This window comes from Branchiostoma belcheri, unplaced genomic scaffold (genome assembly GCF_001625305.1).
Source record: "Branchiostoma belcheri isolate BF01 breed outbred unplaced genomic scaffold, Haploidv18h27 scaffold43, whole genome shotgun sequence".
In the NCBI taxonomy this organism is placed as follows: Eukaryota; Metazoa; Chordata; class Leptocardii; order Amphioxiformes; family Branchiostomatidae; genus Branchiostoma; species Branchiostoma belcheri.
Genome location: NW_017804054.1, coordinates 209576 through 235098, shown reverse-complemented (window position 1 = coordinate 235098; position 25523 = coordinate 209576). Strand labels below are relative to the sequence as shown.

Below are 25523 nucleotides of genomic sequence, written 5' to 3'. Positions count from 1 at the left end.
TTATTGACTTTGCAGTACTTTGTGTAAAACCTTGTCAAATCAAATTTGCATGTTCATCTATTCAGATTCAAAATGCTCATATTTTGACACCAACCGTACTGTTGAAGAAAGCCCTGCCTTCCTGTATGAGCTTATTAATGCAGTGATTTCTTCAAAAATCAAAATTATGAATTATTATACTGCAGTATAGATTTATTGCTATTTTCACATGCTTGGCCTACATGTACCTATTTCCTTAATTCCAAGCATTAAGTAATTATAGATTACTGTCTACATGTTCCACCATGTTCCATCTTTTCCACAGAATCCATATTGACACAAATGCACTGAAAGTGTTGTTTATAAACTGTGGCTTAAAAGCGAACAAGCTGATTGGCAATATAGATTATGGCAGTTCCACCGGTAAAAGGCACTTTTGATAGCGCACATTGCTGGGAGTCGCCTGAGTGCTACACCTGTATGGAGACCATAATTGGGTTAGGGCAGATCTTAATCAATTTAATATTTGACCACAGATGGTAATCAGGTTAATACTTACTGGGTTGGGATTGGTGCAAGGCAGATTTTTATGATAAGTATATTGCAAAGGCACCCAGGCTAATGCTGCTGCACACCATGCAAGGAGGAGAAATGACTTGTAACGTTGCCAAAACTGTTACATAAGGAAAGGTTATACCAAGTCCTTGTTATTTTCCCGGTATATTTGATCAGCTGTAGTTCCTCCCAAACCTCAATCAGGACGTGGGACACAATGGCGGAGGTATGAAAACAGGAGCTTATTTTCCCAGGTGGCCAGAGGTATATATGTGTATATGATGTATTACATAAGGGTACTAGACTAGTAAGGAAAAATTGGCTTGGACGCTAATCCATGTTTATTGACTGCTTGTCCCGATCACCTGACACAAAATACACAATGTGTACGGTCTCCTGTGTCTTAGTTGGAGGAGAAACCATTTTCTTTGTGCTTGGCTTATTGTAACTGTTGGAGTAAGAGCATGGAAGGTGCAGGTGTCATGTTGCTACTATTATGTAATTAGAGCCGTCTCTGTTTTTGTCCAACCCAATCATTAGAATGCATGGGTTTCCGTCTAAACAGTGGTTGGGTGGTGTCCACTTTGTCTGGCCATTGTTTCCCGCAGAAGGTTGGTATTCCATGCATTGCAAGGTACTCCGTTTCGCCTTGTTTTATACAGTCCTCGGCCTGCCATGGGCCAGTGGCAAGAGTATCATGAGTTCTGTCAAGTTAGTTAAGGTTTGAATGTCTCACAGAATTTAAAGGTAAGGTTTTCTATGTGTTGTATATACATGTATGAGAATATGCTTTGTTCATGGACTATTTCCACAGGTTGCTTGAGGCTACCATATGATGGAAGTATATTAGGCTTATAGCATCATGTTAATGTTGCCAATGTGTTTTTGAAATGTTTCTTCAGTTACATTGTATCTAGGAAACTTAGATATACCTACTAGTATATAGTAACTAGATATCTAGCCAATATTTGTGAAACTTATGATATTATGTGTACCTGTATTGCCTGCATAATGTTGTGAAGATTGTTACCTTCCTGTGCATAATCAAGGTAACATACATGTACATGTACATAGACAGTGTTTCTAATGTATTGTTGTTGTTTTTTTCAATATGTTACAGGAAGAACAGCTTCTAACAAGGCAATCATCATCAAGAACTTCTCAACCCTTCCTGTGACCTGAGATAGACGTCAGACACTGTTTCGGAAAGAAGAAAAATCCGCAGAACCTCAGAAAGCTAACATCCTCTATTGTCTCCCTGACTTAATCCTTGATCGAGAACAAATCCCTTCTGTCAGCGTTTCCTCACAGAGGGCTTAGTAAACATATCAGCCGGCACATGACGGTAGTGTGAAGCACGTGAAGGTGAATAACCCTCCAACACACACAAACAGAGCCGTGCCCGGGGAGGATGTCTGACTTCAGGACTATCTAGCTTGACAAAGCGCCGCTCTGAGGAGGTTTCACCGTAAGGTCAGATAAGACAGATCGTTGAAAAGGATCATCCACCACTAATTCCCAACGGACCTGTCCTGCTTTCACAAAGTGGCCACCTGACCTGATTGGACCAACTCTTGGGCCATTCCTTTAGAAGCTTTACTCATTAAAATAGGATCTGATGGAGGAATACAGCAGTTTCCAGGTTGACCCCGGTTAGAGCATTTTTTCCATTTTTTGTTTGCAAGAATGACGACGAGAGGTGGACCAAGTATGAAGTGGGCGCTGCGAATCCCGCAGCCTTACATCAAGCGAGCGATTATCCTGGCCTTGGGGTTCAGCTTGTTATCTATCTGGATTCTGGCCTACTACGTCTCTCAAACCAAACAGAATCCCAGATGGGAGCCACCTCAGGCTAACTGTAAACTTGCTGACTCCAAAGCCAACCCGTTTTTCCCCGTACGGCCCCAGCCAATGCGCGATGCGGCAAAGAACTCTAGAACTCAACCTGCCGCCCTCGTATTCGTTGAGAGTGCCTATTCCAAACTGGGCCAAGAAATCGCCGCTCTCCTTGAAGCCAACCGCTTAAAGTACAAGACAGAAATCGTCAGTGGAAAGAGTTTCCCTTCCCTGACCGAGGTGGGCCACGGAAAATATTCCCTGGTCATCTTTGAAAACTTGAACAAGTACCTCCTCATGGACAAATGGAATCGAGACATTCTGGACAGGTACTGTTTAGAATTCAACGTCGGAATTATCAGCTTCGTAGGAAAATCCGAAGACAACCTTTTAAATAAAAGGGTTGGCGACTTCCCCTTGTTCATGCACAGTAACCTCAGACTGAAGGACTGTTCGCTAAATCCCGACTGCCCGCTCCTGTATCTCACACGAGCCGGGGAAACGTGGCGTGGGAACCTGCCTGGGGAGGACTGGACGATATTTCAGTCCAACCACACGACCTACGAGCCTGTGGCGTACGCCAAAACGTCCAGTCTTGAATATGTACATATGAATGAGAATGTGGACAGGTCGTTCCATGTAACAGTTATGCAGGACCTTGGGCTTTATGACGGAATCCAGAGGGTGTTCTTTGGAAACGACCTGAACTTCTGGCTCCATAGGTAAGCATTATGTAATACTAGTGATAAATACTTCACAATAAATAAATGTACTAAGGAACACTAAGAATAATATTTTCATGCATGTGAAAAGGCTCTGTGTCAACCACCTGCTGAAATGCTTTATTTCAGGATCATGTTTGTTTTGTTCCCTGTAGAAAAACACTGCAGTTATTTCAGGTGGAAGCTCTGTCAACTTTCCTATCAGTAAAACTGATAAAATGGTAATTGATTTGCATAGCCAAAGGCTGTAGCTGAAGGGTTGGTTCTAGAGTGCTATGGGACTGGCACCAGGGCATTTGTGTGGTCTCAACTCTGAACACTCAAGCTACAAGTAGTACGATGTAGTATGATGTTATATACTATGTCTGCATACCAGTCTGCATAAAGTGCAATCTACGTAAAATTACAGTTATTCACATTCACGTATATACTTATTTTGCAACAAAAAAATTTACCATTTCGCACTGAAAAAAGTCAAAACAGACTCTGTGCCATCTTTGATTTCAGATCCTCATGATGTTCTTTGCATCACATATTGAAAGTTCAAATTAACCTTTTGTTGATTGTTTCAATCATTGATAGTGGGCTGTTTTAATGAAATTGTTCAGATACAGGCCTGTACCAGTACCTGATGTTACGTTTAGGTATGCGGCCGTGCTATATTGTACATCACCTGCACGTAGATGTAGCAAATCTGTCACAGGTGCGAAACACAGTCATTAGTAGCCCCTGGAGCAGTATGGGAATAATACCATGGAATAGAGATTGATAAGCAATCTATGCACGCCACGCTGGTATGGTGTTTGACAAATCAGGTCTTCTCCCACAATCCCAGCACATAGCAATCCACATCTCCTACACAACTGTCATTATGGATCTACCCAATCTCCAGCAACAATTGGGCAATTTTGTCGTAAATGGGACTTTTGTAGAGTGGTTAGAAAGTGCGTCAGGTGATATGTGACCCGCTCTTAGCGTAGAATTGACCTGACATCTCAACTGTGTCAAGTGCTGTTTGCCCCCTGCTTGTTTGGCTATTTGTCAGGGGGGCGCTCCAATATCAGCTGACCTGATTGTTTCAGTGATAGAAATGCATCAACTTCAATTCTAGGTCACCAAGACATAGATGTAGTGGCCAATTTGGAGTTTTATCATGTATACAAATCAAATCAAGCTTTGTTGCACTGTAGTCCCCCTTAAGGCATCCCTAGTGTGAGATCGCAAGGCTTTTGACAATATTCTCATACAAAAGTCAGCTCAATCTTATAAATATTTCTCTTTTCCATCATCTCTTGCTTGTTCGTTGCCACTATGTGTTCCCACCAACTTTCAGGTGGTCCAATAATATTGTGGGCAATAAAAACAAGCGAATTTGAACACCAATTGGCAAATTTCACCACGATTTGCCCTGTTATTGTTTTATAATTTGTAATTTGTAGAAAATATTACCAGGACTGCACTGTGACTACTGGTACTACCTGTATTCTACAGGCAATGTACACCACATGTATTACATGGGATCCCAATAGTTAAATGTAAAAGATTGCTGCTAAGGTCAATTTACTGGCTGTATGTGACTTTCACCTGGAAGAGTAACATGTATGGAGATAGTGATAAACCCAGAATGGGATCTGGTCTGATCCCGGCATGTAGTCATCAGATCACATGGCCCCCCGGTCAGCCAAGGTTGATGGAGAACGTGACGTTTGTGTGATTACCTCAGGATGGTTTATGACCAGTTAGAATTCACCCAAAGGAGTGCACCGCCACAGGAATGAAGAACATGTGTGTAGGGTGTTGTTATGCTGTGGACTATGGACTGAATAGTTTTATGACTCACAGAATTTAGATGTAGTCAGTGAATGAAATTCATCAGATTTTAAGTCCCTGGACAGAAGCATCTGAGGATCATTACTAGGTGTAAATACAGGTACCTCCTTGATAAATCAAGCAGAAGACTTTTAGGCTATTTCCCAGAGTTGGTACCACTGGAAAATTTTATTTCCATTAATATCCTTGGGTGAAAACAAATTCCTAGCTAGAGACTTGATGTAAAGCTGGAGGTCCCGTTTTTAGAGTAGAGCCACATCTCAAGCATGTTAAGACCACATTTATACTAGTACAGCTGTAGTAGGAGTCCTTTCTGATGTTAGCAGATCAAACCTAATGGTCCCGTATTATGCAGCTTGTACTTACTGTACAGAACTGGTGTCTTAACTGGTTATGTGAAATAGACAAGCAACAGAGTACAGATATTGCCTAACGTTGTGTTCTCCCAGGTTGTTGTTTCTGGACAGTGCCACATACCTGAGCCAGGGGAAGCTGAGCTTGTCCCTGGAGCGCTTCATCCTTGTGGACATCGATGACATCTTCGTGGGGAAGGTGGGCACAAGGATGCAGACAAGTGATGTGAAGGTTGGTAACAGTGCTGTTTTCCCATTCATTCATTTATTTTCCCATCCATCCATCCATCCATCCATATATCCATCCATCCATTCATTCATTCCATCTCACACACAAATCTATAACTTACAGGAGAACACCTCAAAAATAAAACTCCTACAGTTCTAAATTTGCAGTAGCAAATCTCCCAGTCCTGTCATCCATCCTCCACCTCGAGGCAGATTCCTCTCTAACTTGTGATGGATATGTTTCTGTATTGTAGTAGATTTGAGGCAACGTGATGGACAACCCCCTCGGAACAATCTCCGACCATGACCATGTATAACTGTCAGTACAGATGGACTGGGGAACACCCAGCTGACCTCAACGATCTAATATTGGACATGGGGATTAAATCAGTGCATCTTTATGAACCGCTATCCCCGAGCTGGTTGGCCCTCAGCATGCCTGCGGGTATCCATCACATCCCCTCTCCTATCCTCCACGACTTGTTAGGAGCCTCGATGGCCCGGTCTTGTCGGAAGTCGTTCACAGGCTCGTATGTTTGGGAAATAAGTACTTGAAAAGTTGGAGCCAGGTTGGTGGTCGGGGCGAGAGGTCGCTTCGTTTGCTGCGCCACCGTGTGCTCCTCGCTAAGCCGTGTCTGAGCTGGTGCATCATCCGGACTCACCACAGTGCACATACATGAGCTCCAAAAGCCAGAATAATTCACCGTGTGGTATCAAAGACTGCTGATGCAAGCACTATGACTGGTTCCTGGAAGTTCAGATGATTTTGCTGCATTTATTATAGGAAGGAAGGTTATAAAAGGACGTTTTATGCTGGAGCTGTTTTAAATTGGTGGTTGGAAAAATTCTGTATAACAATAGTAAACATTGGAAATGCTCATCCTTGGTGTTGTGAATTCAGTGTGAAAGGCCACCACAAAAACAGAGAAATCAAACCACTGCAAACCACTTCGAAATTTACAGTACTGCTTGGTGTTTCTCATTTGCTCTTGGCTAACAACAGTCTGTGCGATTCTTTGTTTCACCTCATTTTGTGTCACGCTTTTCCAGCTCATTTTGTTGCATCACCTTTTAGTAAAGTCACAGGAAGGTGACACGATCGATTCAACCAAGGAAACAATAAGCCATTCTCTGCACAGACAGACGGCTTCATGAGACGTGCGTCATTCATAAAACATTTGCTATTCTCTGTGGTATGTGGTTCCAAGGCAAATACGGTTATTCATTCATATCAAAGTAATTATACATCTATCAGGTTCTTATCAACAACATACTTTAAGTTTATAGAACACTGAGCCCTGATTTCCCAATTAGATACGCATTGAAAAGGAAACCTCTGCACATTCAGGTAACAAATAATAATATTCATCACTCGCAGGTCTTTCCAAAAATCTTTAAAATCCAGTTCTCCAGTCAGGCTACCTTCAAGTTTTGTTCAGGGAGTGAAAAGTGTCATAATCTTAGCAAACAGAACGTTTAAAAAAAACAAGACAAATGATTGAAGATAAGTACATAGTGTAATACTTACACTACATGTACCAAGCTACAACTTGACATGGATGCCTGTAGCTTTATTTTATGGTACCGGTATATCCTTCTTGATTCACAATTTGACTTCACCACTACAAGGTTAAGCTTTCGGCCAATTGTAAATCAAAAACCGCTCGTCTTGCGTCACATTTTGCGAAGAGATGGCAGCTATCACCTGTCCCATGTGGGTGGCCCGTTTCTATGCTAGATTGGTTTGAGCAGGTACATTACTCACTCTAAAAGGTTTGTCAACTTCGCCTCTCAGTGTAATCTGTCTAGCCTAGTAGACAATTCCCTGGGTAACTGGGAATCCTCCCCTTGGCCCTCTCCGTATGAATGCACGGCCCTGTGTACAGAGCCATGTGTTCTCATTATCACACCACTGCCTGACTCCTGTCAGATATGACCACTAACTGTAACAGTCAGCCTCATCGCCCAAGCAGCTTTTACAACCACTTGTCTGGGATTTGATGATGTCTCCCTGTAAAGCTGGGATACTTATTGTGTTTCGTTGTCTGACGGACATCAGTTGAACTGTTGGATTTGAAAGTCTTAGGTTAAGCCTGTCTTGATATAAGAACGTCTGACAGGTATTTGCACATCATGTAAGTTTGACAACTTGTACAATGATACATTACTATATAGTTACCACTCGAGTGAGAATGTATGACATGTATGTCTTATTGTCTGTATAGACAGACTTAGGGACAACATACAAGTCCCAAGTTCAACACACTGAACTTGCACATGTACTTGAGTGATATGAAGCAAAGACTCTAGTGTAGATGATCTTGAAGTCTACTTCCGATATTGTCAACAGAGTAGCCACACAGTCTGTCAGCACCAGTATTAGCTGTTAGTTGCCTGCAAAAGCATTTTATAATCCTGTCTAATGCTTCATTTGTCAAAGTCAAAGGCTCAGTTTCAAAGATTACCCAAACGCAAATGTGTGCAGTCCAAATGGTGATCTTCAGACCAGATACGGCCTCCGCAGTATTGACTAAGTGGTTCAGGGAATCTTAAAATCAAGATATATGTCTGTTTACGGCACGGTGTGTAGAATTTACATGCGTTGTGACGTGGGGAGACTTATGTTTATGGACCCTGGCAATCCTGCGGACTCCTGGACCAGCTGATAGGGATCCCAGGTAGGATTCACAGCTGCCTGCATACGTACAGCTCTGCACTAACGATCCTGAACAAGCTATTTTTGCCACGTTTGGTTTTGCGGCCTGCGATAACCTAAATCTTTAAGTCCCCCCGAAGCCAGGAAGAAAAGCTGACCAAAGGCATTCCAATCCTGCAGGGATCACACAAATGATATTGGGTGCTTCAGTTTGGCACGATACGCTCGCTGGGAACATTTCTCCACATTACTGCCCCCGTATTTCATGCCATATCTACTCCCTACCTTCATTTCCGGAAGTGTAATGATCCATTTGATAAGACAAATCACCTGGCTAGGAGGAAAAAGGAAGCAGGGCTCATCCTTCAATTTACGACCCTATATGTACCAAACCCCATAAACCTGATAATTAGGAGATACCTAAAGATGAACTATGGATAAAGGGCCTAATGGAGTTTCATTTATCTTAAGGTATAAAGTCACATCTGGCTGTACGTGGATCATCAGTGGTTCGGAGGCTGTGATCATAATTAGTTCATTAGTCAGTTCTTCAACTGTGTACTGAGAGAATAGATGGCATCAGGTGGTTGTTCAGCAATGCCCTAGCCTGAGGATCAGGCTGTTTATGTTAGTACCTACCAGTAATACAAACAAATCTTTCTTGATATGTTGCACTTGACAACACCTACTCAAGTTGTGACCATTCAAAGTCTCAAACAGACTTGGCCCCTGCAGTTAAAAAAAGCTGCTAGGGGGCCAACACCACTCCTTCACGAGGATGAAAGTGACCTGCCATCCAAAAACCATCATCCGAGCATGTCTAGAACACGATACTGTATGTCTGCTGCAGTACCATAGAAAGTTGCCAGGAGCCAAAAAGCCATCTGAAGATTCTATAACTTTATAAATGCACACACAAAAAAACGTATGTTTCCAAGTCCATGAAAACAGTGTAATGACCCTTGCCCTTATAACTTAGACTCTTGACCATTCCAACCCATTTCCCCATAGACTTACATGTAGCAGTAGTGTCTTGCTATTTTACCACTCCTTCCACTTGTGCAGTTTTCATTTTCTCAGGTGGTTACCCAGCTTCAAAGCAATCATCATCAAGTTACCTCCTCAAATGAAAGTTTTATGAAAACTTCTCATTGACATTCCAGACATGTGGACTGGCCTAGCGTTGGTGTAGGTGTGCAGCAGAGTGTGGCACGCGTGCTTCAGGCTCCAAGTCATTCCACCTTTCATATTCATGAAACATTTACAGCAGAAAGGTTGTCGCTCAGGCATGTAATGGCTGACTGATGAAGTTTTGATACTGTTTTGTTGCCAGTCTGTCTGGAGTAATTTGCAGCCGTTGCTTATTGCCTTTCCCAACAGCAATCCCAGTGGAGCAGTAATACATTCATTTAGTCGATTGATTAGTGGTGTGATTAAAGAATGAAGTCCAATAAATTCAGGAGGCACTTTTGGGCAGAAAGTACTGCACAGTCATTTGTTTGGGAGCAGTGCAGCCAGTTGATTATGCTGCCCAGAACAAGCCGTAGATGGCACTGAGTTAATGGAGCATGTTCATTTCCATTCTGTGCCCTTGCTGAAGTGAAGAGGGTGAATGAGTTCTGCAGGGGCGGACGTACAGTCTGTATTGGAAACTTGTTGGCTCTCAGGCAGTAAAACGTAATCACTGCAGCCAAAGTGTAGTTTGTACAGTTGTTCTGAATGTCTTCATTATTGTGAATTTCTCGCTGATCTTGTGACTATACCACTGTGACGCACATGCAGTTCATTACAGTTCCTCCGCCATACCATTCACTTCCTCTTACTAGACCATTTTATCCTCCAATTTGACCTTCCTGTCAGTCTGCAGTTGCACCATTTCCCGACTCACCTCCTGCGACTTTCCAATTTTCAAATACATGTAACTATGGACACACAAGCAAAAAACAGACTAACACACTGAAACAAAAACTCAGTACACAGAGATGAAAATCACAGTTATGACAGACAGTTATGTGTACTTAGTTGAGGATAACATACAGTGCTGCATTCCCATACAAAACCATGTGTGACATACATGTACACTGTACTGCTCAAACAACTGTATATGAAACATTTTTTTGGAAGGATGGGTGTAACTTTAAGCTGATATTGATAAGACATGGAACAACTGGTATAATGAAAAGGTGTATTTTCTGTTGTATGTTTCTTACAATGTCCTATGATTTCCTGTAGGCTCTGATCAGTGCCCAGTCCAGGCTGGGGGCCTTAGTTCCCGGGTTCCGCTTCAACTTGGGGTTCTCTGGTTACTTCTACCACTCAGGTGAGACATGGTCATGAATATATTCATCAGTTTACTATACATGTAGTCACTTTGTACCAGCAAAATTTGTCCCTCAAAATGCAGGAAATACCATTTCAGAAGGTCAAAATTTTCATAGGGGAGCATGTCCCTGGATGGCACCACACCGTATCCCTGCAGTGCTCGACTAGTCATGACGTTACATCAGACAAAATTGAGATGACAAAACAAAATTTTAGGCTGGTTAGAACACTCTTCAGGACATTTGTCTTAGAATGATGTCTCTATGTTAGTGAATGTGATTGTTGATGGTTCCTTGCTGTGTTTTCAGGAGATGATGTAGAGGATGTAGGAGATGATGTCCTGCTGGCCAACGCCCATGAGTTCTGGTGGTTCCCCCACATGTGGGCCCACACACAGCCCCACACCTTCACCAACGAGTCCTCACTACGGGAACAGATGATCCTCAACAAGAGATTTGCCAAAGTAGGTGCTAGCTGGAAAATACTGTGCTGTAGTTTTCATTCAGTTCTATTCTATCTGCCGTAAGTTGTACCTATAGTTTTACAAAAGTTTTAAAAATGTTACAATAGATTGGTGATTTCAAACTTCCCGGCAGTAATTTTCTTGAAGAAACAGTAAATTTTTAGTTGCAAAGATTGGTGTGCATACTCAATGATTTAAAAATGACTCAATGGCATCTGTTTTGTGGAAACCAGGAGCACGGAATTCCCACGGATGGAGGGTACGCGGTGGCGCCGCACCACTCCGGAGTGTACCCCGTCCACGTGCCGCTGTACGAGGCCTGGAGGAAGGTGTGGGGAATCAAGGTCACAAGCACAGAGGAGTACCCTCACCTGCGACCTCCCAGGCACCGCAGGGGCTTCATCTACAAGAACATCATGGTTAGTATCAGCTAGGGGGAGTCTACTCTGTCTACTGGCTACAGCTCTATCTCACAGTTCATGTTCTGCCTGCCTGCCTAAATGCTTTGGCAACTGGCCCCTTGCTCCCTCCATGAGTAGTCTCCAGGCTTTATGGCCCCTGGCCCTTTTACATGTATCTGCATTTCACAGACTAAGACCCGAGTCCTTCTCAATTTGGTCAATTTGGCTTATCTAAGATCAGGGTGCAGGGCAATGTAATGTGTCTGGGTGCATTGTGGTTTTACCGCATGTAGTTTGTATAGAAGTCAAAAGGGGGCACTACTGACCACATAGATACAGAATTTGGGCAGATCATGCATATCTTGTATCTCTATAATTGAACTCTACATCCATCCAGACGTCATGTGAGACAGGAAGGGATAAACAAGTGTCTGTTTGTTTATTTGTTTGTTTGTTTGAGCCTTTCTTGATCGGTGTTGTTTTTCTTGTAGGTCCTGCCGAGGCAAACCTGTGGTCTCTTCACCCACACGATCTTCATAGACAAGTACCCCGGCGGGCGCTCGCGGCTGGAGGAGAGTATACACGGCGGGGAGTTGTTCCAAACCTTCATCAACAGTAGGGTAAGGGCTGGCTTTATTCTATACTCTTCAAATTCTGAGCAAATATTCAAATGACAGACCGATATGATACAGAGTATTGCGGGCCCAGTGTTTTTGGCAGATAAGTGATGGAGAGAGCATACTAATTATGGTAAAATTACTAAAAAGGCGGGTATCCAGGCTATACTTAAAAAAAGTCAGCTGACAACAGACTTCTTTCTTAAGTTCATGTTATCATGCTCTGTTCTAATCAAAATTGGTACTACAAAACTGTTGAATGGCATCCAAAACTTAAGACATAAAGTAGTAATATAGATGTAGTTACGCCAAAAAACAGTTACTCAAAATGTAGTTATGTGATTGCTGAATATTGTTTGTCCAATTATTTTTCATGATCAAGAGAAATAAGGTATAAGATGTCTGATGAGATGAGGTGACAAGGTAAACAATGTTCTGTCTCCTCCTACAGGTGAACATCTTCATGACACACCTGTCCAACTACGGTAACGACCGTCTGGCCCTGTACACCTTTGAGAGCGTCATCAAGTTTGTGCAGTGTTGGACCAACCTGCAGCTGAAGACTGTGCCGCCCCTGGAACTGGGCAAGAAGTACTTTGATCTGTACCCTGAGGAAGTCAACCCTGTGTGGCAGGTAGGAAAATTGTCCATATTGTGTCTGACATGGACGACTTTGATCTACTGGACAATGATTTTGTTTATGTTGCATCGGATTTTATTTGTTTCCTGAATGTTGTGTACTTTTTGTTGCCTGATGAAATGTAATTTTGTCTTGTCCATCGGAAAGCCGCTCCTACAAGCTAAGTGGGCTGCCCAGCTGTATTCTGATGAAATAGATAATAGATAAATTTGATGATCCCAGTTAATTTTCTAAGGTCCAGACAATTTGTACATCTCTTTTTATCTAGTCTACTAGTTGGAATATGATGATTCTGATCTAAGCTTACCTATTAAGCTCATGGCTGTTTGCATTGACTGTTTCCCCTTTACAGAACCCATGTGACGACAAGAGGCATTTGGCCATCTGGTCAAAGTACAAGACATGTGACAGGTTACCACGCTTCCTGGTCATCGGCCCACAGAAAACTGGTCAGTAGCACTTAAATGTGTCATACACACATCTAGAGCTTTGTACCTAACAAATTTGCATTTGTTGTTATACTTGGCCGGGCCGGGTTCAGATTAGACAATTTTCTAAGTTGTAGACATGTTGTCGGTCCTAATTTCTTTCTGCTGTGATCTTCTTTCCTCAGGCACCACTGCGCTGTACGCCTTCCTATCCATGCACCCCAACATCCTCAGTAACTTCCCCAGCAGCAAGACGTTTGAGGAGGTCCAGTTCTTCAATGGAGCCAATTATTACAGAGGAATTGACTGGTGAGTCCATAGTAAACTTTGCAACAAGAAATCAAAAACATCATGCCTCTGTGAAACATGAAGAGTTTTTGTGAATTTCTTGTTTGTTCACTTTTTTATTTCTCCTCCGATTACACACAGGTACATGGAGTTCTTCCCCACGCCCAGTAACTCCAGTCTACAGTACCTGTTTGAGAAGAGTGCCACATACTTTGATAACGAGCTTGTTCCCAAGCGTGCCCATGCCTTGCTTCCCCGTGCCAAGATAGTCACCATTCTTATAAACCCAGCCAGGAGGGCGTACTCGTGGTACCAGGTGAGCGGCATGTTTGTTTGTTTGTTTGTTTGTTTGGTATAACCAGTAAACTGCCTTTAGACACATGTATTTAGTTTTTTGGGGTAGATTAGTTGTGGGTCTATGTTTGTCCTAATAACTTCTGTTGCATGGTGGGTGGCAGGTGATTTTGACAGTTAATTGATAGGGCATTCAAGCCTAAAGGTTACCCAATTGATTGGGAGTAAGTGGGTTGGAATCTTCAGGAATTAAGTAAATGGTGTAGTAACCAGTCAAACTACAGCATCATACAATCCTCTCCATAGTTCAAGTACATTCTGTTAATTCAAAACCCCAAAGTACTACTACAAAGTATCTGATTTCTTGTAGACTTTGGAAGGGTCATTTCTAAAACACGTGTGTTGTGTCTGTCCCCAGCACATGCGTGCCCATGCGGACGCCGTGGCGCTGAACCACAGCTTCTACCAGGTGGTGACGGCGACAGACGAGGCGCCGCGGTCGCTGCGTGACCTCAAGAACCGGTGTCTGAGCCCCGGCAAGTACGCCGTTCACCTGGAGATGTGGCTGAACCATTATCCTGCCAGCCAGGTGAGATACATGTACAGGGTAGTACACAACTCCAGACCACAGGACATAGCACACATAGAACACAATTCAGAAGTTTTGTGAAATTAACAAGTGGTGGTGTTTGTCAGAACACAGTCACTAATTGTAATCATTATCTCTGGGTACAGAGGTATTGTTTTGGGTGGGTTTGTCTGCGAGTTTGTATATATGCTTGTCCAGGAGAGCTGGCTGCAGTGAGAATGGATGTTTGGTTACATGATTGACCCAGAATGCACCTGGTGGGTAGTGCATGGAAGAATTCAGGAAGTGGTGGACAATGTTGAGTACCTGATAAAATCCCCTCCACTGGTTCCAATACATAATACAAACACCCAAAACACTTCCCAGAGGTCTGAAATCTCTAATTTCTTGTTGTCCTGGTTTGACCTGGTGAACTTGTGTTTTGGCAGTTGTTGATCTTGGACGGTGACCAGCTGAGGACGGACCCCGTATCCACCATGTGGAAGACTCAGAAGTTCCTCAAGGTCAAGCCGCACTTCGACTATGACAGCCATCTCAGGTCAGTACTGTCAATTCAGTTGCTGTTGAGTTAGTTTTGCAGGACAAGGTTGGTAGGGTAGTTCACCTGTTCCTTTAAGCTAGTAACTGGTTTGATGCGGTCACGTCAATGAAGGTTAGACATCCAGGTAATGAGATAGACTAGAGAATTTTCACTTTCAAGTCAGTTATTTTCACAGGGACTTAGTTTTGCAGGACAAGGTTGGTAGGGTAGCTCCACTGTTCATTTTAGATTAACTGCTTTGACTCACGTGGATGAGGTTAGACATCCAGGTAAAGTTAGAGGTACACAAGGAAATTGTTACTCAAGCAACTGGATAGGTTTTAAAAACTGTAAGACCTTTCAAGTACAATGTAGCATCTGCTACTTTTCGTCAGTGAACTGCTTTTTGGTTTGAGATCAGTTTCACCTGACTAATTTGTACATTTCTCTCTGCTTGTCTGTGCAGGTATGATCCCTCGAAAGGGTTCTACTGCCAAGTCATGCCGAGCGGGAAGACAAAGTGCCTGGGGAGGAGCAAGGGGAGACACTACCCTCCCATGGAGAACGACACAGAGAAGTTCCTGAGTAACTACTACCTTCCCTACAACGTGGAACTGTCCAAACTGTTGACCAGGTTAGGACAGCAGCTTCCTGATTGGCTGAGAGAGGAGCTCCGGGGAAGATGATGTCAGTGGAACAAGGCCATAGGTCACCTAAGGTCATCAGAGACTTATAATTGCACATAAAAAAAAAAGAAATTTGGAAAATATTGATTGCAAAAAGTGTGAATGGTATAATGTTTGATTTATCATATCCTTGTAGATAGAAAATACATGTAAGCACTGCTTTGTAATTTTTATGCTATAAAGAGCTTGCGTCCTTATAATTTGTATTTTCAAGGAAGTCTTGATAAAGAGAGAGAGAGAACTGTGATAATGAACAGAATACTGCCTATCTCTCTCCAATTTGCCACCAATCAACTTTGTGATCTAACTGCTACTTTTGAGATATCGAAAACCAACAGACAAAGTGCCATGGTGACAGTTATATAGCAGCACTGCAATGTACTAATGCCAGCCATGATGTCTCCACTCCAAGTTGCCTGTAGTTATGTACCCTGAACTGTGCTTCTTTAGAACCTCTGGTAGCTGAGCTCCCGTGGATTTAGTACAATGTAGAAAGTATTGGTAAAGGTGAATGCAGGCTCATTCTAGCATGCACAGTAATCAGTCTTTCATACAAAGTTTTCTCTGACTTTGATGATTGTTATCAATAGTAAATTTGCATAACCTGGCCGCCATAATAAGAACAAAAATTCACACACTTAAAAACCCAGTTTACCTCATTCAGTGTTAGTGTTATGTGAAACATAGTACTCCAGAAAAAACACCCTGGGCTAAGAAAAACCACATACCAGTAGGTTTCAAAGAATCCAAGAGAGAAATCCCACCTTGGAATATGAATAAAGTTGCTGTATACCAGAGACACATACATGTATAAGCAGATAAGGAAAAATTTGTCACATACATCTGTATAGATACCAATAGCTTAGTGAAGCCTGGACTAAAGTAGTAGGTTTCAAAATGGCAAGTTTGATGAGTTGAAATGACAAAAGTTCAGCTTCACAATTGTGTGAGAGAAAGTGTGTCCCCCAACCCTCTCATGAGCTGATCTCAGGAAGTGTAATTGCTGTCAAGGCATACTCCATGGGAGGGGAGGGGGGTTAGAGGGTCTGATTCATGTTATGGTATCAGAAGTGGTGATGTATAGAAAAGTTGTATCCACCTTTTTATCCCTTTTGTGAAGGAGCGCCACCCTCTCCTTATCAGGAGAACTGCAGCACCAAGATTTAAGTCTTAAAACAGCATTTAGTTGACTTTGTTAGTAGTGTACCATTGCGGTTGCAGAACACAGTATTTACCCTTGACCTCCGTGGTCAACAGTAAATTGGGCATGAAGGAGGTGGCACAGTACTTGAAAAAGTCATAAATATTGTTGAGGAAGCCAACCACTCTGGCATATATGAGAAGCCAACCACTCTGGGTCCTTAACCATGTGAATGAATCCCTGTAGGCAGAATACTGTGTTCTGCTGCCTTGTTATAGTGCTTTCCCGTTATTTTAGCTTTCTGGATCTGCATAGAGGCTCTGAAGGACAACTTCTAAGAAGTTTGTACAAGATAAGAATGGAGCTCAGAAGTTGTGTTTTATTAAAAAAAAAACTGTAATCTTTTTCCTTACACTAGCCATGCCATTCACCAGTTTTAACTGTAAATTTTGGGGTGAGGTGAATACTAATGTAATATATAAAATAATTAACAATTATAAAAAAAGCATTTCTAACTGAGACTTTCACACCTGGTTGCTTCTGATCTGAAACATTGCACTCAGAAAGGCAGACCTAAAATGCAACTGATTGTCTTATCTCCAAAAGTACATTATCCTGGTGTCTTGGATTCCATACACAAGTTGATTTCCATACATAAGTTGTTTTCTATGTAAACAGCAAAGACCAAAAGGATGGACACTCTATGGTTGTTTGGAACGGGAAAATTGGTCACTATGCCATAACATGCTATGATAAACAAGTGTTTACAAGTAAACAGTTCTTATGTTTGGATGCCGCCAGGTGCGTGACTGTCTCGGGACCGGGAATGTCTAGAGGAATATATTTTGTAATTCTACAGATAGAATTATCATTCATACTGAATGTTTTAGAGAAGTGAATGGAGAGACTGTTCTTTCCCACCTGCCAAGTCCCCGTCTGGTCATGTCAGCTTTTCACACCTGTTCTGTTGCCTGTGCTATGCCAAGTGTTATTTAGGGCCCAGCCACCTTCATCATATGATCGTCGCACAATCACAAGCTAAAGACATTGTTGGGAAAGTCGTGCAAGTATCAAACAAAATTCAGATGTCTTGTTACAGAAAAGGCTGTCTGAAATCCCTGTTGGCAGTTGTTACTGTCACAGCCTGATACAAAATTCCATGACGTCAAAATTTTGCGACGACCTACGATGAGCGTGGCAGCTCTGTTGGAACCCCGTGACGGGACCTTACTTAATCCACTTTTGTTTTTAGTATATCAGTACCAAAGAAACATATGAAAGCCAAGTTGATGTTGAAAGATTGGAACATGAAGATTATGGAGTAACTCAATCTTTAGGATAATACAATTTGGACAAAAGGCGGTACAACATCTGAAGAAGTAGACATGGCACAGACGTAAGCAAGGCAGCTTTAAAGCAAGCTTAGCCAGAAAATTGCCAGGATGAAAAATCCAAAGATGCATTCTTTAAGTAAAGTGCATTCTTTAAGTAAACATCGTCCACACCCCACACATCTCAATGTTAAGGCAGGCATTGTCAAATGATCAACATCATTGTTAAAATTGCATTATAAAGTGAAGAATAGGCCCTACTAGTGTCAAGACTGATGAGTACTGAATGTCCTACCCAGCCTGTAACACTGTGAGGGTTTATGATACATGTGCACCTCACTCCGTATACCTTGCGATCGTCCTTACATTGTGGGATTGAAGTATGATTTTATGTTTGATAGAGTTTCCACATGACATGGTAGAAATCCCAAATGTCTGCAGAAGACTACAGAATGTTACAGTGGTCCTTCTGGCACCTTCTCAACTCAACAGTATCTACCACAGAATAGTTTTACTCAACAAGTTATGTATCATTTGTGTTCACAAGTACTTACATGTAGACCAACCATTGAGTCCATTGCCAAACTCTACTACAGTAATATAACTATTATTATCATTATTGTACCTGTCATGACAAGTGATGGAAGAATATTCCATATTGTGACATAGAATATGGTGTGTTCTTCACACATATCTGTGACTTAGTTAGAAAATATTCTTTGTAACATGACTGGATGTTTACTAGGTTAATCTGTAGACGAACACAGTATTATTTTTAAGGTTGCAGAGAAAGTTGATGTTTGAGAAATTTGCTAAGAAAGGAGTCGAAATCCTCTTAATTTGACATGTCTCCATGACGGTACTAAAAGGACAGTAACTGTAATCCCATGACCAGTGTTTCTTTACTTTCGTACCCAGAGCCCAGTTTACACTCTGTTCTGTTAAAAGGCTCTGGGTAGGAGAGTGATGTTTTGAAACACCCTGCCTTAAAGCACCACTGTAACGTTGTAACCTTGACTGGCAATATTTCTGGCAGTTGTACAGTGGCGATAGCTTCTCCCAGATGGACATATTTTCATGACAACTGATTGAGAATTCAGCTAGTTGTATGATGACCAGAAGATCAATTTGAGTTATCACTGTAGTCAATATTTCAGCAGAACTTGAATAAATACATGAGAACAGAAATGTTGTACGTGGTACTTTTTACTAACGGATCCTGGCAGTGAGTAGAGGAACATATACTGTGTTCTGTGTCGCGCGTTTGGTCCTGACTAAGTCTGCGCTACTAGCGGCCGGCCCGGTATGACCAGGGCGGCTGGTGTAATACCGGGCCGGTCGCTAGGAGCGCAGACTTAGTCAGGCTAGCGCGTTTCCGTGTCGTAAACGGTCGTTGTCACCAGAAACGGTCGTTGGCGGTATGAATTGTCACCACTTTTGTACGTGTTTGGCTTTTGAGATGAGAAAAAGAGATTACAAAGAAAATGGTAATGTAACAAGACATGACATCCTGTCATTCCTGTAAACGAGAGGCAAGTACCTATCTGTTGATGTTCTTCGTTATGAATGGAAGTATAAGGATCTTTCTTCAATTTCAAAAGTACTAAACATGGTAATGTAATGTCACCTCTGAAAGTGACCACAGTGGAAAGTGACCAACTATGAAATAGGGGGTTGATGTAATGTTTCCAATATTCCTCTTTTATTCCTTCCGCCATGTGTTTGTTACGCAAAGACATATTTTAGACGATAAATCTGAAAACGTCTGTCTGCCGAATTGAGCTTTCGGAGCATGCCGCCATGCGTAAAAGGCACGAGAATTCACTGATTCAGTAAATGAGTCTGAGTCTGCAGAAAAACAAAATACCACCCGCAACAACTCATACCACGTCATTTGTCCTGAAAAGGGCAAATGTGACTTTACTTGGCCAGACTAATTAAGGTATTTTTTGCTATATTCATATATTGTTTCACCATTATACATTGCGCAACGATTGTTCCCACGGCACTCGGTCGAAATGAACGAGCAGGAGAGGCTGTCCTGTCAGCTCCCTCGGGCTCCGGCCGCGGTCAGACCAGCGGGCCGCCGCCTCAACCCCGTCCCGTCCATCAGAGTGGTTCACGCGGGCGTGTCCGCCACGGAAAAAGGTGCTTCTGACAAGCTGCAAGAAGAGCAAGACACGTCTTCCGTCTCTGTAGTCCTGCGCTCCCGCGGCAGCTGTCTGACAGACGGCATCGCCGTGCTGCTGAGCCTGATCTCTGTGTGACTCGCCTCTTTGACGTTCGTCTTTGACGCCAGCCTTTCACCGCAAAGCTATTTTTTCTAAATATTGATTTTATTGTGGTTTTTGAGAGACTATCAAGCCAAAAGTTGCTGCTTTCATGCGTATTGTTTCTTACGTTTCGTTTTCTTATGTGGCTATATTTGTAGGAAATGACCTGTATGTCCACTATTGTTGACGTGTTGAAGCGCGACCTGTCCAAGACTGTTGACGCCTTAAAGCGCGACATAGACGACATGTCACATGCGTCAGCAGCCGTGGCCAGTTGGTGCATGTTGTCCTTGAAACGCCATCAAGACGACGCGCTCCGACTGTCCATGGCTGCCGACGCCTCGCAACGCCACATGCGTCAACTGTCCACGACTGTTGACGCCTTAAAGCGTGACCAAGACGACATGCGCCAACTGTCCACGACACGACTGTTGACGCCTTAAAACGCGACCAAGACGCCTTAAAACGCGACCAAGACAACATACGCCAACTATTCACGACTGTTGACACCTTAAAACGCAACTTGGGCCACTAGCGAGGCCGGCCGGCTGCGTTGGAGCAGCTTTCTCAGGAGATGAGTAAAATTTTACCCAAAGTAAAGAATAGCAGAACTATTCGCCTCTAAAACTTGAAAACGCTTGAGCTACGACCCATTGAAGTACAAATACATGTATAGGTGCCACATAGTATACGGCATTTAGTATTAGGACACGTAGAATCTTGATTCCGACTATAGTCAAACCTGTCCAAGCCGGCCACCCAGGGGACCAACGAAAAGTGGTACTAGTAACCTTGAACAGGTGGTCTTCTTGAAGAGGGTCGCCTCACAACATGGCTGAGGCATAAATGATATCCAAGTCGAGATGTTTTAATGTCAAATGCTGTAAGCATCTTTAGTTTTGTAGTGAATGCATGTGGGGAGGGTGGCACATGGAACAATTTACTTCATACAAAAACATCATCCAGCAGTTGAGGCAAACTGGCTGGTATTCTCCATGAATTTTCATTCGTTATCATCAATAATCAACATGGGGAAGTATCGGGCCTTGAGCGGACCCACCTCTGTGCGGTAGCGGTCGCGTTGGCCAGGTGGCCACGTTGGACAGGTTGCTTAATGCCTGCGTCCATGGGAATTTTTTTTGGGACCGAGAAAAAGCGGTCCCCACTCCAGGTGACCAGCTTGAAAAGGTGCTCACCTTGGCAGGTTTGACTGTATATCAGGATTACAGTAAAAAGTACTACTAAGGCTTATAAATAACTACAGACTATCTTTCATCTGTGACTTTTCAGCTGACTATTCCATACCGAGGGTAAACATAATGGCTCATTGGCTTTCCTATGCAACGTAACTGTACCAATAACTAATAACCTCAACTTCTTCAATCGTCTTTCCGATATGGCCGTGACCTCACCATTGAACATGAAAATTTAATTTCAATCTCTTCCACCGCTTCATCTCATCACTACTATGGCCTCTCCAATCCAATTTGAAGGCGGATACTGTCACAGGTCGATACATACAAGTTGTGGGAATGGCTCAGTGTCTTATCAAATTAAAGTGACGATATCAAAAGTCTTTTTATGAATAACCTTTTTTCATGGAGGTTGTCCGTGGTTTGGATTGCACGGGACGCCGTGTGTCGGGGTATAGATGTCGTTTGAGTTTTGCTGCCGTTGGGAAATACGGGAAAAGTTTTAACGACAAAATGAAAGAACGCATCACTGTTATGGTATAACTGGTATAAACAAACAAACAAACTGTCAGAAACCTCTGCTGTTAGACCAATCCCAGAGCCCCACCCGTACCTATCTCAATCAAAACGTAACCATTTGACGTTTGAATGAACCTGCATATTTGGTAACATTCTCGGCTGTAGTAACGGCAGACGTGGTTGGACGCTCCAAGTACGGCTGTAGTAACGCCACACGTGGTTGGACGCTCTATGTACGGCTTTTGTCTTGTAACGGCACACGTGTTTGGACGTTTCAAGCAGATGCCTTTATGGCAGCGAAGAAGTCTAATTGTAACCACCAAGTTCTTGTCACGCAGACGTTTAAGACTCTAAAAGGCCCCGTTACTATACCAGACACCTCCAAAACATCATAACGGTTGAACTAGTGATCTCCAGCGATTTGAAAGCATTAGAAACAGGTGCATAGTATCACTCCGCCACCCCACCACAGTCTATGGCGTCCCTCATTCTGGGCGGGAAATTTGACCCGCCATACGTAGTATTTTCCACATTCCCTAAATCATCAACCTACTTTTAAAAGATTCCGCCTGCGCTTTTGGAAGATGAGTCCTGTCATTTTTTTTGGTCAGTAACAGCCGTTAAACGATCTGTAATTATACCGCAGAGCTTCAGAGAATAAACATTATCATAGGCAACGCCGGAACACGAATGTCATATGGTTTTCACATGAAGTCGTCTGTTATATCTGAATGTTGGTGACCGGGTCTCTCTGAAACGTGACAGTTATTTTTGATTTTGGCAGACTCGGATGAATAGCAGATTGTAATCAATCTGTTCATAGGTCAACCCTGTATAGGGCAAGGGACGGAACTATTTGGGTGTTCCAACGTCTCATCTAGGATCTTATTCTGTATCTATCAGTCAGTCTTCTTAAACATATCATGTCTTTAAAACATTCTTCGTAACTTAACAGTGTGAGATAGACAACAGTTCAACAAAAATGCATATCGTTTGCCATATATATTTTACTCTGTTAGGCAAGGGCCTGTTACGGGATTAAAAATGTCCTTTTTCATTCCCTTGTAAAACACAGACTTCCCTGAGTAACTTTTCGAGGTACATTTCTTCACATCTTTCTTAAATACACGTATAGCTGATAATCAATAACATATTTACCGCCTAGACCTATGTGACATAACTTTATATGTATGTAGAAAATGTACATTGATACCCCAGCCCTTCGCTAACGCAGGCCCCCACTGTATAGCAATGGTCACACCACTGAACTGGGACACCCTGGTTAAAGACGGCAAAAATAGATAAATATAAATTAATAAATTATTTTTTCTAAATCTCCACACGGTGGATATAGCATACAATGTTCTAATAGTCCCCGACCCTCAGACATGAGGATGGGACTAGGTAAAGGTAAAGGTTCTAATCCATGAAACCATTTACATCACATGCTGAGTTAGAGCGCTCCGTATACTTGAGCCGTGTGACCGATTAATCACACATATGCATGAAAGTAATTATAATTATATATATATATATATAATTATCACTAATGACTATACTATCGTTTCTTTAGTGGTGGGAGCTTCTGATGACAGAGTTTCATCTTCTGAGTCTTCTTCCACGTCTTCCTCCTCTTCTTCATCTTCGTTGTCCTTTTCCGTTTGTCTGTCGTACAGTTCGTCAAACTTTGTGACAATGACGGGTACGGGTAGAGCTATAGTCAGGATACCCGCTAAAGCACAAATACTGCCCAAGAATTTCCCGCCACCAGTGGTAGGGTAGTGATCGCCGTATCCTACCGTTACCATGGTGATGAGAGCCCACCAAAACGCGTCTGGGATGCTCTCAAAGTGGGTCGATTCGTATCCAGTCTCGATGAAGTAGATGGCGGAGGAGAATAAGATGATGCAGATGCCCATGAAGACCCCGAGCATTCCGATGTCGGGCAGGCTGGCAGTCAGGGCCAGACCGATCATTCGGAGCCCGCGCGAATACCGGGCTAGTTTCAGGGCGCGAGTGGCGCGAAGCAGGCGGGTGATGCGCATGGCCCAGCCGGAGTACATGTACATCGGGTTCACCATCATCGTCACGATAGTGATGAACCAGGGAGTCACGGCGATCATATCGTACATGTTCAGCGTACTCTTGAAGTACCGTTTCCTGTTCGGACACGTCAGAAACCGCAGCAATAATTCCAGAACAAACCACGCACTGCAGACGGTCTCGATGATGAAATACGTGTCCTCGAAAGGAGATTTCTCATTACGAGAGTACTGCAGCATAGGCAGGGTTTCAGCCGACACTGCCGCAACGGACAGGAGAATCGCAAAACAAAGAGAAGAAAGCGAACAGCATAGCCCAGCGCGAACTCATGGGTTTAGTCGTTAAAACCCACAGGTCTTTGACTAGTTTGCTTCTCGGCAATGGTTGCTCGGCTGCCCTGTGGAACCCCTCTTTTTCTCGATATCTTTGAATGACGTCGTCCCCCAACTTGAAGAACTTGACCTCGTCAGTGAAGACGTCTACGGGTACTTCATCAGGCCGGTCTAGACGCCCTCCTGTTTGGTAAAACGCAATGATTGCTTCTGCACTCGGTCGGTGTCGATCAAAAAAGTACTCGTCTCTGTAAGGATCGTAGAATTTCTTTCTGTTCTCCGCGCTTCCCAGTAAGGTGTTGGGGAACCTGGCCAAGGTTTCCGGCTCCAGCTCGAACCTGAGTCCCGCCACGTTGATGACCACTCTCCGGCGGAGATGAGCGAGGGCTGCCCGGGCGCGGTCTGCCGTCATGTCCCGGTCGAACTCCCGCCAGCGGTACTGGCGCTGGACCATGCCGAACAACATTCGGCGTTGGGTCCGAGGGGTGGCGAGCTCCCCCGTGGCCGTGTACGCTCCGATTATCCATGCCGACTCCATGGTGGCTACAGGACAAGTGCCCAAACACAAGCGTTAGAGTGTGGTGCACTACAAGAACTGCTGCCCTTCCTATGGCCTGCTGTCGAATGGCTCTCTCTTGAGTTATAAATAAAGCAGTGTTTTACATACTTTGCACATACTCCGGTGTCCTGTCTACGTAATTGATACCCGCGAGGGCAGACCTACTGTAGCTTCTTTCAGATCAAAAATCTTGTGCCCAATTTCTGATGTTCATGGTTTAACGACATGACGCTACTATTTGGCACGTCGCCCCCTGCCCTTTGTACAAATGTTGTCACGATGTATTTGCCTATTGCGCATTCCTTTCCTATTTCCTTGTATAGAAAATAGAACCGAATGTGGAAGGATGTCAGACGATTTGTGTAATTGCAATATGTAAGATGTCTCTCGTTGTTGGGTCAGTGTTTTGCTTCTAAAGCATGTGTTGTTGCCATATGCGTGGCCTGCCAATGTGACTCCCTATGGGCGATCCTTACAGTTTACAGAGATAGCCTCCGGCGTTGGCTGCTTAATTTAGCGTTGGATCTAAATCGCTTTACGGTTACGTTAGGTGATGACAGATAAGACATGCCAACACCAGGTCGCGCGGTACAGAAGTAACCCATCCCCAAGATTGCCTTTCTGGTATAGACTGGACCGGGAAACAGATTGAGATTGGCCCGTGACCAGGCCAGTTACTTTAAGGATAAATTCACCCGTTGCTCCTGATAAAAATGTGCCGCTGG

General features: G+C 43.3%; 1 protein-coding gene and 1 pseudogene across 3 annotated transcripts in view; one reads left to right on the top strand and one right to left on the bottom strand.

The window, feature by feature from the left end:
- The window catches only part of LOC109478277 (bifunctional heparan sulfate N-deacetylase/N-sulfotransferase 1-like), a 69067-nt gene extending 50000 nt beyond the window's left edge, over positions 1-19067 (top strand). For all 3 annotated transcript variants that reach the window (XM_019779736.1, XM_019779735.1, XM_019779737.1), the window contains 13 exons: positions 1655-3092; positions 5372-5507; positions 10392-10479; positions 10790-10944; positions 11178-11363; positions 11837-11965; positions 12414-12596; positions 12955-13051; positions 13216-13339; positions 13460-13634; positions 14031-14201; positions 14630-14739; positions 15188-19067. In XM_019779736.1, the coding sequence (XP_019635295.1) occupies positions 2221-3092; positions 5372-5507; positions 10392-10479; positions 10790-10944; positions 11178-11363; positions 11837-11965; positions 12414-12596; positions 12955-13051; positions 13216-13339; positions 13460-13634; positions 14031-14201; positions 14630-14739; positions 15188-15407 (2646 nt within the window). In that variant the 5' untranslated portion in view covers positions 1655-2220 and the 3' untranslated portion in view covers positions 15408-19067. The remainder of the gene's footprint in view (positions 1-1654; positions 3093-5371; positions 5508-10391; positions 10480-10789; positions 10945-11177; positions 11364-11836; positions 11966-12413; positions 12597-12954; positions 13052-13215; positions 13340-13459; positions 13635-14030; positions 14202-14629; positions 14740-15187) is intronic.
- Positions 19068-23028: 3961 nt separating this feature from the next.
- Positions 23029-24890, bottom strand: LOC109478285 (annotated as a pseudogene).
- Between the last annotated feature and the right edge of the window lie 633 nt (positions 24891-25523).